The sequence below is a fragment of the Sinohyriopsis cumingii genome, chromosome 5, assembly GCF_028554795.1.
Source record: "Sinohyriopsis cumingii isolate HCF-2022 chromosome 5, ASM2855479v2, whole genome shotgun sequence".
Lineage (NCBI taxonomy): Eukaryota > Metazoa > Mollusca > Bivalvia > Unionida > Unionidae > Sinohyriopsis > Sinohyriopsis cumingii.
The window spans coordinates 42468054-42482996 of record NC_142965.1 but is presented as its reverse complement, the minus strand read 5'-3'; the positions used below and the strand labels follow the sequence as shown (position 1 = coordinate 42482996).

The following is a 14943-nucleotide window of genomic DNA, read 5'->3' as shown; positions in this document are numbered from 1 at the left end:
CATATTATAATGGTGGCATCCATACAATATGTCATAGTATGAGTGCTGGCATTCTGACAACAAATCATAGCACAAATGGTGGCATCCAGACATGTCATATTGTTAAGTCTGGCATCCAGGCATATCATAATATGAATGCTGGTATCCTTATAATATGTCATAGTACGAGCATGTGTGTATTATTTTAATATTTTTTATATGTAGCTTTAACAATTTTTCAGTCACATCACTATGATGTCTGCAATGTGGCTGTTTATGAACTAGGGCTTTATGCCGCAACCATCTAGTATCATGTCTAACCTATTCACATTATCCTGACATCAGGCTTACCAGTCCTAACATTAACATCTTAATGCCGAGGGCCAAGTGAGGCAGCTGCATGTACCATTTTTATAAGTCTTTGGTACAACTCAGCCAGGGTTTTGAACCCACGACCTCCTGCAATTGAGGCAGATGCTCTAACCACTAAGCAGTCTTGTCATATTAAGAATGGTTGCATCCAGACATGCCATAATTTGAATGCTGGCATTCTGACAACACATCATGATATGAATGAAGGCATCCTGACAACATGTAAAAGTATTCAACAAACCTTACTACATCTCTAGGCAGTGTTAAGTCTAAGATACCAAGGGCTGGTGACAGTTTTCATCCTCCAAATTTGGCATACAACATTTTAAGTGGAAAATATCAGTATATAATGCACCTGTAGTGCTGTTTGATTTTACAGTTTTTCCAACTTGACTTTGTTGAATCCACTGTACTATATATTTTCAGGGCCAAGCGTGGCTGAGTGGTCTAAAGCGCTCTCAGTTACGGATCACTGCCATCTCACCTCTGTCTGCGTGGGTTCGAGTCTCGGATTCGGCCAATGTTGGTATGTGAGAAAGCTTGCCAGTAGCTTCTCATGGGTCAGTGATTCTTCCTGGAGTTTTCCCGGGTTCTTCCTCCACCATTAATACTGGCCACCATGCATAGCCTATCGTGTGCTGAAAAATGGTGTTAAACCCCACAACAACAACAACTATATATTTTCCTTTGCCACTTATTTTATTACAATAAACATTTCATCATGTGCCCAGGTAACACATGAAAACATTAAAATGTTTCAATATATGGTTAACATGAAATGAGCTTGCACCATGGAATGTAATGTTCTGCATTATGCTCTCATTTAACTTTAGAGATCCCTCATTATCTGTCAGCAGTCATTACAATAAATACCCATGTTTTCTGAATTACCTTTCTCTCAAAATAATTAATCACGCACTAAATGACAAACTGTGTATTACAGTCATTAATTCTACCTCAAAATAAGTTAAATATTCTTCACTGCAGGTGTGACTTTAACCTTGAAAATATGTTATGCTAGCAGCCTTCAAAGACTTTACACTGCAATTCAGCTTTAACAAACCTTGAATGTTTTAATTGCCTGCTGCATTGTTTTAAAATGGATATTCATTGCCATCTTACATTTGTATTGCCCTGAGCAACTGTCTATTGCTACTGCCAACACAGACATGTATGGATAGCCGTTACAGAAAAGAAGGCATATTTTTTTCCTAATGCAAATGCATGTTCAGGAGTTGCACCCTGTCAAGATTTGGGGGACATAGTACAAATAACTGCAAGAAACTTGTGTGAGTCCAGCACTCAGTGTGCAAAACTTCCTCCAAGTGTTTTGGAAAAGCTAATATTTGCTTGTGGAAGTAATCAACAGTTCAGTAAAAAGGACATAAACAATTATGGATACAACAATATAATTTTGGAAGTCACAACCCCATGTAAAACCTCTTAAACATTTATCACTCCTGGAACAAAAAATTGGGGGGTTGGGGTTGGGGGAGGGTGGGTACATTTTAATAATTATACTTGACATTTATAAGTTAAAACATCCTCCATGTAAGGTAGGTTACTTACTTTTGGATCTGACGAGATGAGCTTAAATGCGTCTGTAACTTGTTTAGAAGTAGCACCACCACCAACATCCAGGAAGTTTGCTGGGGAGCCACCATGCAGTTTGATTATGTCCATGGTTGCCATAGCTAAACCTGCTCCATTCACTGCAGAATAAAAAGCATTTTATTTCATGCTAGTTCATGAATCAGTGCATTTTCCAACAGAAATAGGCATATTTTGGTCACTATAGTCAATATACTGTGATAAACATTACGATCAAGAACTTTCATCCACTGTGTTGTCAATTGCTTGGTCTACTGGTAAGCATTACAACCTTCATGCAGAGTACTAGGTTAAAATCTCACCATGCATTTATTTTCTTTGTTTATTTGATTTCTTTTACCTTAAATTAGAAAAGAGGAATCATATTAATATTGATATTTTCTGTGAGAATTCAACCCAATACAACAGAACATAAATGGTAATCAACTGACATTATCATGTGGGATACCATATAAAATAATAATAATAACAATAATGAAGACTTTGTATAGCACCTAATCTTTAGAAGCTCTAAGTGCTTTACAACATTAGACAAAACCTATAACAGAAAAAAAAACATATAATGATATAATTACTAAAAACAAACACCATGAAATTAGAAAACATAAAAACATGCTGAAAATATTTAAGGTAGGAAACATTATTAGGTCTTTAAGTTTGTTCTTGCAGTCAAAATAGGTGAGTTTTAAGAGCACTCTTGAATGGGATCACTGTGTCTTTGTGTCTAAGTTCAGTGGGCAATTCCTTCCATGTTGCTAGGCCCTGGTATGCAAAGAACGTTGTCCATATGACTTTGATTTCATAGTTGGAATAATGAGTATACGATTGTCAGAAGAGGAGGGTAAGTATCCTGCTGGTGTGTACACATGGGTGAGGTTGGCTAAATATGCTGCTACTTCAATCTGTTACACACTTTAGCTAGCCAATAGGTCTGAGCATAAAATGAAAAGAAAATCTGTTGGTTTACAAGTAAATAACTGCTATATTCCATAATCAAAGATTTTAATCCAACTGAAGAAATATTTAACATTTTTGCTCATGCAAGAAGCTTGAACAAATGCAAAAGGAAAAAAACAAAACAATGTCTATTTCAACTGTGCTGAAAAATTAACAAAATTTGTGAAAATCATGCATTTTACTTTTATGCTAGTCTATGAATTAGTGGATTTTCTGCAAGAAGTAACTTGATAACTAAACTGAGTGAATTATCAAAACATATTGTCACTCATGTTAAAGACATAGATAACATTAGGACCCAAGACTTTCATCTGCCCTACCATCAACTGCTTGGTCTGGTGGTAAGTATGACCGCCTGTCAAACTGGTGTACCAGGTTTGAATCAAACAATGTACTTACTTTTTCTATATTTTTTTTTTCTTCTTTGTAATGTGATATAATACCTTGAACTGGGAAAGAGAATTACCAGTATATGATTATTAATCTTTTCTGTGCAAATACACAAAACAACGCAGAAGATAAATGGTAAACCATCAACAATATCACGTAGAATACCATAATATACTACTTTGATCTATTGTATATTTTAGCCTACATTAAAAAAATAAAAAAAGTTGATTCTTCCAAGTGAAGATCAGATAGATTTCATCTCCTGGGTGAAAAACTCAAGTATTTTGATCCACTGATTTGCCACTTGTGAAAATACTATTTTTCACCAACTCAATGAAATAAATCCATTATTCATTCAATATTTAAGCAGATGTCCTCTAAATGTTTTCAAGCCCTTCCTTTTTTTAAAAAACCAATCCCTACTGTATTTAGAAAAATTCCTTGCTTTTTTCAAATGATGCGGTGAATTTACACTCTAAATTTTCTGGTCTTGAGGAACCAGGCTCCCTTTTCACAATGATTCTGAAGATTTCTTCTTCAAATTTAGATTTATTAATATCTTTCTTCTCCCCAGAACCAGATTTGCCTTCCTTGTGTGGAAATTTGTTGGATGTGGGATGAAACATCTCATGAATGAAATTTTTTACCACAACAACTAGCTCATTTTTTTACATAGCAGATTCTGACTCGAAAAAACCCAGTTTGATCAGTGTCAAGTGGATGCTGCCTGAGGAATTTCTGTCACAACTTTCATCTCCAAATTTTACTGATTTTAAAAAGACTTAAAAAGAATTGTTGGGGATTTATTTACATTTCAAATATTTTCCAACAGTAAGCAAATACACTGTAATTTTAAGACATGTTGCTATCACATCATACTGGCTATTTGTACATATGAATACTTTATATAATAATTAATTAGAAATCTAACTGCAAACTGCAAAGACTATATCTACTGATGCATAGTGTGACACCAGATCTGGGTCTATGCAGTCTGTCATATCAACCAGAGAAAGAACACAGACTCTGATCTGCTGGTACATTATGTGACAGCAGATGATGTTTTATATTGTTTCCGTTCGATTTATAATGGAGAATAAGGAAGGTTTTTGTCTTTTCTTACATCCGTTAATAAACTTTGTGTTTGACAATTTTTCAGAATGAAGTGACCTTGTCAACAATGGATAAAGAATGGTCGTTGGAGGAATAAACTTTCAATCTGTTAATTAATGTACAAGAAGTGTAGCCTGACAAAAAGATGGAAATTTCAGAAATTAAGAATAACAAGCACACATATTTAGTTTCTTTTGTATTTTACTGATTGTGTCAAGTGGGTCATATTTGAGTATCAGCCTGCATGGGAAAGGAGAAACCAGGATGTCTGTTCAGCACCACTTTTATTTAGAATTAAACAGACCATATGGTGAAATCTTTGTGTAAAGTTTCATGAAAATTGTCTATGAAGTTACTGCTGAAATCGGGGAAGATAAATAAAAATTAAGATAGAAAGAAAGAAAGAGAGAGAGAGAGAGAGAGAAGAACCAACCAAGGCATCCGATGCTGCCATCTAGCCCAATGTAGTTGAGATTGGCCTCAGCAGCCTTCATTTCTCTGGGATCCTCCTGACTCCAGTCCTGTAACCCAAAAATTTCCTTCTGTCTAAAGGCAGCATTGTCATCAAAGTTCAGTTTACAGTCCATGCATACCACTGAAACACAAACATAATCCATTCTTGATATTGCTAGGTTTTACATGATGTCAATAAGCTAGCATAATTACCCCTACCCCTTGTTTTGACTACAGATCATCCACAATTAGACACAAAGCAAAAATTACTTTTATACCATATATGAAACATTAATGTCTCACTATAGTGCTTGCAAAACCGACCAAAATGCAAAAATGTAACTGGATGGACAGACAGATGGACAAGTGTAATACTATATGCCCCAACCACATTTATGATATATAACACAAAATTGAATGATACCAAAAGTCTTGTTTATTGTGAAAACAGACCAACATGTAAATCCTAATGAACTTGTTGTTGTTGTTGTTGTTGTTGTTGTAGGGTTTAACGCCATTTTCCAGCACAAGATAGGCTATACATGGCAGCCAGCATAAATGGTGGTGGAAGAACCCTGGAAACCTCAGGGAAGAACCACCGACCCACTAGAAGCTACTGGCCAAATGAACATGTAAAGACTTATGGAATATGCATTGTATATATTAATAATTTATAATATGTAGAGACCTATGGAAGATGTATTGTAAATATTATTAATTTATAATAAGTAAAGACCTATGGAAGATGCATTGTAAATAATAATTTATAATATGCAAAGACCTATGGAAGATGCACTGCAAATATTATTAATTTATAATATGTAAAGACCTACGGAAGATGCACTGTAAATATTATTAATTTATAATAAGCAAAGACCTATGGAAGATGCACTGTAAATATTAATAATTTATAATATGTAAAGACCTATGGAAGATGAATTGTAAATATTAATAATTTATAATATGTAAAGACCTATGGAAGATGCATTGTAAATATTAACAATTTATAATATGCAAAGACCTATGGAAGATGCACTACAAATATTAATAATTTATAATATGTAAAGACCTATTGAAGATGAATTGTAAATATTAAAAATTTATAATATGTAAAGACCTATGGAAGATGCACTGTAAATATCATTAATTTATAACAAGTAAAGACCTATGGAAGATGCATTGTAAATATTAATAATTTATAATAAGTAAAGACCTATGGAAGATGCTGTTGTTGTTGTTGTATGGTTTAACGCCATTTTTCAGCACACGATAGGCAATACATGGCGGCCAGTATTAATGGTGGAGGAAGAACCCAGAAAAGCCCGGAAAGAACCACCGACCCACAAGAAGCTACTGGCAAGCTTTCTCACATATCCACATTAGCCGAATCCGAGACTCGAACCCACGCAGACAGAGGTGAGATGGCAGTGATCCGTAACGGAGAGCGCTTTAGACCACTCGGCCACTCGGGGTCCCCCTATGGAAGATGCATTGTAAATATTAATAATTTATAATAAGTAAAGACCTATAGAGATGCATTGTAAATATTATTAATTTATAATAAGTAAAGACCTATGGTAGATGCATTGTAAATATTAATAATTTATAATAAGTAAAGACCTATGGAAGATGCACTGTAAATATTATTAATTTATAATATGTAAAGACCTATGGAAGATGCACTGTAAATATTATTAATTTATAATAAGTAAAGACCTATAGAGATGCATTGTAAATATTATTAATTTATAATAAGTAAAGACCTATGGAAGATGCATTGTAAATATTAATAATTTATAATAAGTAAAGACCTATGGAAGATGCACTGTAAATATTATTAATTTATAATAAGTAAAGACCTATAGAGATACATTGTAAATATTATTAACTTATAATAAGTAAAGACCTATGGAAGATGCATTGTAAATATTAATAATTTATAATATGTAAAGACCTATGGAAGATGCACTGTAAATATTATTAATTTATAACAAGTAAAGACCTATAGAGATGCATTGTAAATATTATTAATTTATAATAAGTAAAGACCTATGGAAGATGCATTGTAAATATTAATAACTTATAATATGTAAAGACCTATGGAAGATGCACTGTAAATATTATTAATTTATAACAAGTAAAGACCTATAGAGATGCATTGTAAATATTATTAATTTATAATAAATAAAGACCTATGGAGGATGCATTGTAAGTATTAATAATTTATAATAAGTAAAGACCTATGGAAGATACATTGTAAATATTAATAATTTATAACATGTAGAGACCTATGGAAGATGAACTGTAAATATTAATAATTTATAATATGTAAAGACCTATGAAATATGCATTGTAAATATTAATAATTTATAATATGTAAAGACCTATGGAAGATGAATTGTAAATATTAATAATTTATAATATGTAAAGACCTATGGAAGATGAATTGTAAATATTAATAATTTATAATATGTAGAGACCTATGGAAGATGAATTTTAAATATTAATGATTTATAATATGTAGAGACCTATGGAAGATGAATTGTAAATATTAATAATTTATATTATGTAGAGACCTATGGAAGATGCATTGTAAATATTAATAATTTATATTATGTAGAGACCTATGGAAGATGCATTGTAAATATTAATAATTTATAATATGTAGAGACCTATGGAAGATGATTCGTAAATATTAATAATTTATAATATGTAGAGACCTATGGAAGATGCATTGTAAATATTAATAATTTATATTATGTAGAGACCTATGGAAGATGAATTGTAAATATTAATAATTTATAATATGTAGAGACCTATGGAAGATGATTCGTAAATATTAATAATTTATAATATGTAGAGACCTATGGAAGATGCATTGTAAATATTAATAATTTATATTATGTAGAGACCTATGGAAGATGAATTGTAAATATTAATAATTTATAATATGTAGAGACCTATGGAAGATGAATTGTAAATATTAATGATTTATAATATGTAGAGACCTATGGAAGACAAATTGTAAATATTAATGATTTATAATATGTAGAGACCTATGGAAGATGAATTGTAAATATTAATAATTTATAATATGTAGAGACCTATGGAAGATGAATTGTAAATATTAATAATTTATAATATGTAGAGACCTATGGAAGATGCATTGTAAATATTAATAATTTATAATATGTAGAGACCTATGGAAGATGATTCGTAAATATTAATAATTTATAATATGTAGAGACCTATGGAAGATGCATTGTAAATATTAATAATTTATAATATGTAGAGACCTATGGAAGATGAATTGTAAATATTAATAATTTATAATATGTAGAGACCTATGGAAGATGAATTGTAAATATTAATAATTTATAATATGTAGAGACCTATGGAAGATGAATTGTAAATATTAATAATTTATAATATGTAGAGACCTATGGAAGATGCATTGTAAATATTAATAATTTATAATATGTAGAGACCTATGGAAGATGCATTGTAAATATTAATGATTTATAATATGTAGAGACCTATGGAAGATGAATTGTAAATATTAATAATTTATAATATGTAAAGACCTATGGAAGATGAATTGTAAATATTAATAATTTATAATATGTAGAGACCTATGGAAGATGAATTGTAAATATTAATAATTTATAATATGTAGAGAATAATATGTAGAGACCTATGGAAGATGAATTTTAAATATTAATGATTTATAATATGTAGAGACCTATGGAAGATGAATTGTAAATATTAATAATTTATAATATGTAGAGACCTATGGAAGATGAATTTTAAATATTAATGATTTATAATATGTAGAGACCTATGGAAGATGAATTGTAAATATTAATAATTTATAATATGTAAAGACCTATGAAAGATGAATTGTAAATATTAATAATTTATAATATGTAGAGACCTATGGAAAATGAATTGTAAATATTAATGATTTATAATATGTAGAGACCTATGGAAGATGAATTTTAAATATTAATGATTTATAATATGTAGAGACCTATGGAAGATGAATTGTAAATATTAATAATTTATAATATGTAAAGACCTATGGAAGATGAATTGTAAATATTAATAATTTATAATATGTAGAGACCTATGGAAGATGAATTTTAAATATTAATAATTTATATTATGCAGAGACCTATGGAAGATGCATTGTAAATATTAATAATTTATATTATGTAGAGAACTATGGAAGATGCATTGTAAATATTAATAATTTATATTATGTAGAGAACTATGGAAGATGTATTGTATATATTAATAATTTATAACATGTAGAGACCTATGGAAGATGCATTGTAAATATTAATAATTTATAATCTGTAAAGACCTACGGAAGATGAATTGTAAATATTAATAATTTATAATATGTAGAGACCTATGGAAGATGAATTTTAAATATTAATAATTTATATTATGTAGAGACCTATGGAAGATGCATTGTAAATATTAATAATTTATATTATGTAGAGAACTATGGAAGATGCATTGTAAATATTAATAATTTATATTATGTAGAGAACTATGGAAGATGTATTGTATATATTAATAATTTATAACATGTAGAGACCTATGGAAGATGCATTGTAAATATTAATAATTTATAATATGTAAAGACCTATGGAAGATGCATTGTAAATATTAATAATTTATAATATGTAAAGACCTATGGAAGATGCACTGTATATATTAAGCCTATTCTTTACATAACTGACAACTACAAGATGTAACAATTCATTGATACGTATTGGCAAAGCAATATTTTCTGTGACTTTATACTGGAAGGATTTGTGTACTGCTGCCAGAATCAACATATTTTATCATGCAGATGAAATTACATTCATGCTGTAGCACTTGAAGTTATGTATCACGATGTAATAATAATAATAATAATAATAATGATAACATACTTTATTCAGTAATTTAGACCACCAGACCATATTACAAAATACAATGCAATATAGTGTGCACCATGGTGTAAAGATAAATAAGGTGTTCATCATAAGTATACTTACATAATTTTTCCTATAATCAGTGAAGATGCTACTAAGTATTGTAATGGCAGAGCTAGGTCCTGATATTACTACAACAGAGTACGACACGAGGGATGAGTATGCTTCTTACCAGATGACTAAGGTGGGGCAAATGGAGTAAACTAAAACTCTTGATTTCTTTTCAACCGTAACACAAAATGTTTCATTTATTAAGAAACATTGAATAAAGTTGCAGTTTGTAACCATGACAGTTCCAGAATACTGTCATTGTCTTGAGGTACAGTTTTGGTATATGACAATCTCACACAAGGTCAGGGTATATACTAGTACCATACTAGTAATTCATTATATTAATACCCGTTTTGGTGAATGAAGAGTACAGAAGATTTACTATATTTGGATTCAGATGCAAAAAAGTTTACTACCAAAGTGAAAATATAATGACTGTAATATGTGAAATGTAAAATCTGCAAGGAGAACACTTGCTTGATTTATGCTTCAACTGTAGCATAATACTTATTTTAATTGAACTGATATAAATGGAAATAAAATGTCTGTCAAGTCGGTGAAGACAACACTCACAATGACTTAAACAATTAGTAAATTATAAAATAAAAACATAAATGTTTTATGTCAAATCGGTGAGGATAATACTCCCAATTACTTGGACATTTGAGTTTGCTATGAAAATGTAAGAATTATTTGTCTAAGTGTTAGATTCTGAATGTTAAATTGGTGAGAACACCACTCACAATGAGTTGGACAATCTATTTCCCTAACATTTTTTGACCTAAAATTTAAGAAAATAAATTATATATCTGCATCATAATGAAATTTCTCTGTATATATTTAGCTTCATAAAATAATTAAATAAAGAAAATGAATACCTAAATAAATAAAAAGTATTGGTCTGTGAGGACAACACTCACTAGACCATATAAATGAGTTCTTATAACAAAAGATATGATATCTGGTTTGCTTGGCAAGTAAATTAGAAATGAATAAATTTATATAATTTATAGGAGAAAAAAAAAGAATAAATTACTTATTAAATATTGCTTTGTGCTTAAATAAACTTTAAACAAAAATTTACTATCCAAAATAATGCCTAAAGTTACAAAAAATCAATACAGACAAATAAAACAAAAATAAATGAATATCATAATAACTGTGATTTGATTAGTTTGAGAGCTGCTGAGCTGACTGCCAACAAACAGTCCTTGTCTTTTATACTTATTACAAAACCCACAACCAACAGAGCCCACAAAACCTACAGATCAAACAAAACTCCGAGAAACCACAACCAACAGAACTACAATGTTTGTTAGAATATTCAAACAATTATTCATTAGTATAATTATCAAAGATGCCAGCTACTGACATCGATATCCTATTTTTGCTAACTCAAAACATGTAGGTATTACCAGTTAACAATTATTTGAAGAAGTAAACAAAACAGAGAATCATAGAAAATATTAACGTTAACTCATCTGAGAGTTTTGCTGGTAATGCACTGATTAAAAAAAATCAAGACTGAATTGGGCGGCTTGTATGAAGTGTTTACCGTATACGTGCATGTATATTTCACTCCAAAAATGCAGGTTATTGCATTATATTATTCACCAATCATTTCAGTTATCAAAGATTGTCTAACAGGAAAAGCCAAATATCATGATTCAAATGCACAAGCAAAAGGTGAAAAAGGAAAGAAAACTGAGAGCTTTATGTATCTTCAATAAAAGCATTAAAGATTTTGACTCTGTATTTGTATATTACCCATTTCCCAAACATCAGTGATCAGACTGGTTCCCTTACTTAAAAAAAGTACATTTTGGTAGCAATTTATATTTCTCCAACAAAATACTTACCTAATCATATTAATATTAGAAAATGTGCTATATTACCTCTCAAATCCAGCAATCCTGTAAAAACATAAATTTGTCTTTCACAATAAAGCTCCTGGAAACAAAGGGAAGGAACTCCTATCAATTACTTCCCCACACCACTTTTCTATACTGCTACCCATAGCTGAATGTTTAATAGATTATACAGAGTGAGAAACTGATGAGAATGCTTGAGGGTCATATGAGAGGATTTAATAGTAAAGCAATAGGGTAAGTATTCTTGGAGGAACTTAATTCAATAAGAATTTATTTCTCCACTGAATACATTACTTGACAACCATACTGATAGAGGAATAGGTAACAGGAGGAGGAAGTGCATGAGCATCCTGCTGCTAAACAGATACTGTTCAAGGACTCAGTGGCTGGTGCTGATATTTATCACCAGATCAAGTAGATCATTCACCTTGGATTGGTTCCACATGAGAATGGCTATTAGAACCACTTCACCAAACATCATTTTTTTGTATTGTCCTAATTACCAGAATAATACGGAGGTGGGTACATCCACAAACCCCACCTGACAGACTGAAATAACATTCATAGCTTTGCATTCTGGATCCAGAACTGGAGAGACAAATGTGAGCATTCTGTGGTTATGTCACGTCAAATAATTCTATCAGATTCATTGGATACCCCAAAGAGTGCGAATCCACTCAAAGACTGACTGATGAACAGACCACTCTGTGTGAAAAGCATCTCACCTATTCTCTCTCATGAGTAGCATAGAAAAATGAATCTGTCTGGAACGTGTCTGATCTGGACTGTAATCTTTCGCGGTAAGCATTAGCAAAAAATGCCAAAAGACATAAGTGGCTTAATAACATGAGTGAAGTTTCAGTAGGTAGATCACCACTACCAAGTTGTGTCATGTTATCAGAAGTACACTCCTGCGAAGTTGTTTCTTTCAAACATGGTGACCGAGTGGTCTAAAGCGCTGTCTGTTACGGACCACTGCCATCTCACCTGTCTGCGTGGGTTCGAGTCTCGGATTCAGCCAATGTGCGTATGTGAGAAAGCTTGCCAGTAGCTTCTCGTGGGTCGGTGGTTCTTTCTGAGGTTTTCCTGGGTTTTTCCTCCACCATTAATACTGGCCACCATGTATAGTCTATCATGTGCTGAAAAATGGCATTAAACCCTAAAACAACAACAACATTCCAAAAATAAGTGTTCACTATATACATCATTTTCAAAGGCTAATATGGAGTGATTTCAACTGTGAAGATCCCAAATTACAGAATGAGCTGATATCTATACTAAAATGGTAATCATGGGGCTTTTCCACAGAAATTCCTGTCATAAGTCATAGATTGTCTTGCCATTTGCACATAAAATGTTTTGTCTTGGTCACGATTTTAACATAATAATCTAGACAGCCAAAAAAGGAGCACCAATAGGATATCTCCAATGGGTGCATTAAAATACAGAGATTAATCAAATCTGCAAAACAAACAGCTAACTGGAAAGTTGCAAAAACTCTCCTGAGACTGGTGAAAAATTCCATGCTAAGATGCAGGAAATACCAGCATACGGTGAGACCTGACTTCTCCCAATTCAATAGAAAACCTAGCCGAATGAGAGGAAATAGAAGGTTGCTCCTGCCTCCTCTAATTATAAACTTACCATGTGTTTTTTTAAAGTTGTTTTCCAAAAAACACTGCAGCTGTTGCTGATGATGTTGACTTGATGGTCTTCTTGGCAGCCAAAACTAAACAAGCTTGCATTAAGCTGTGTGAATAAGGACATGAAAATATGTTCATGTTAAATCTATGCTAACTGCAAATTCATCCCTTTTGAGAGAAAGCCTTAATGACTATGCTTTCTCAATTCTGAACCTCAGTGTAACTGTGTAGATGTTGAGTTGACTGTGACCAGTATACCCCATCTGTTGGCTCTGATCATAAAACCCAAGAGAGTTCAGCTTGTAAACTCTCTCCACTACTTTCTTGTCATGTATAGAGCAGATCTCCTTTTGAGAAATTTACAGCTTCCAGACTAGTCCTACAATGTAAGACCTTGACCCTGAAATTTATGTTTTGGGCATCAAGGTTCTACTGCTCAAATAATGGTGTTTTCAAATTCCAATGGCCTACATTTCAGTTGGCTGGAATGCAGTGGAAGCCAGGAATAATGAAATCGGTGAAAAGAATCTTGAACAAAATGAAGCTATCGAAACACTTTCTTCAAAATTAATATATTTTTTATTCATTTTTTTAAAATAAGAATACTTTGACTTAGCCCGATTTTGGCATTTCCAGCTTCCATCACTTTCAAGCCAACTGTAATGTAGGCTAACAAAACAGGTCCATTTGCTTGTGTGAGAATTTGAATTTATTTGAAGAAAGACAAAGTAAAGTCTGACTAAAACATTTTGACTTTAATTTGCAGAAACGTGTCATTAATGGCTGCCAAGTGTGTGAGATAATCCTGAAAATTTGACATTTGTTACAATGTTAGTCGCCATCAAAACAAGCTACACAGTGCCGTTATAGAGGCAGAAAGACTAAAATGCCCAAAACATAAATATCAGGGTTGATGTCCTACATTACAGCTGCTTCTATGGACTTGATGGAACGTATATTATGGAAGGCGAATATGATGGTGACAAATCACTGATATTGATGGAATGCTTTGGGAATGAGAAACCTTGCTTCCTATCCCTTCTGTCAAAGTGCCCCCAAAAGTGCCTATGAAATTACTGCTTGTGAGCAGTGTTTGGCTTTCTTGTTGCCAATGATCATCTCTCTATGACACTGATTTGGTCTAAGCGCCAGAGCTGCCAACAGAATAAGCTATAGAGGTGCTGCTGCTTCTGTACATCCTCAATTCAATTCTTCTGCTGAATAGCAATGGTGTACCAAATGGGAACCGATTTCCGTAAAGAGGAGTGGATAAGGGTGTGAAATCTCACTGTACCCAAAATATGCCAAAGGCATAAGGGTGTTAGCCATAGAATAATATACAGCCCTCTTAATTATCTTTGCAATACAGGTCATGTACTCCCACACTGATCACAATCCAATTTTAAAGGATGGCAAAATATTGCTAGAGAAGCCTGATCTAAGAAGAGGTATGGTCAGCATGTTCTGCACTAACTTGGATGTGGAGTTGAAAATCTTTCGATCCACCTGATAAAA

The 14943-nt window shown here is 32.0% G+C and overlaps 1 protein-coding gene across 4 annotated transcripts in view; it reads right to left on the bottom strand.

Moving 5' to 3' along the window:
- Positions 1-14943, bottom strand: part of LOC149799029 (succinate--CoA ligase [ADP-forming] subunit beta, mitochondrial-like) — a 90250-nt gene that overhangs the window by 19111 nt on the left and 56196 nt on the right. For all 4 annotated transcript variants that reach the window (XM_089957983.1, XM_089957985.1, XM_089957984.1 and 1 more), the window contains 2 exons: positions 4856-5017; positions 1921-2063 (listed from right to left, as the gene is read on the bottom strand). In XM_089957983.1, the coding sequence (XP_089814109.1) occupies positions 1921-2063; positions 4856-5017 (305 nt within the window). The remainder of the gene's footprint in view (positions 1-1920; positions 2064-4855; positions 5018-14943) is intronic.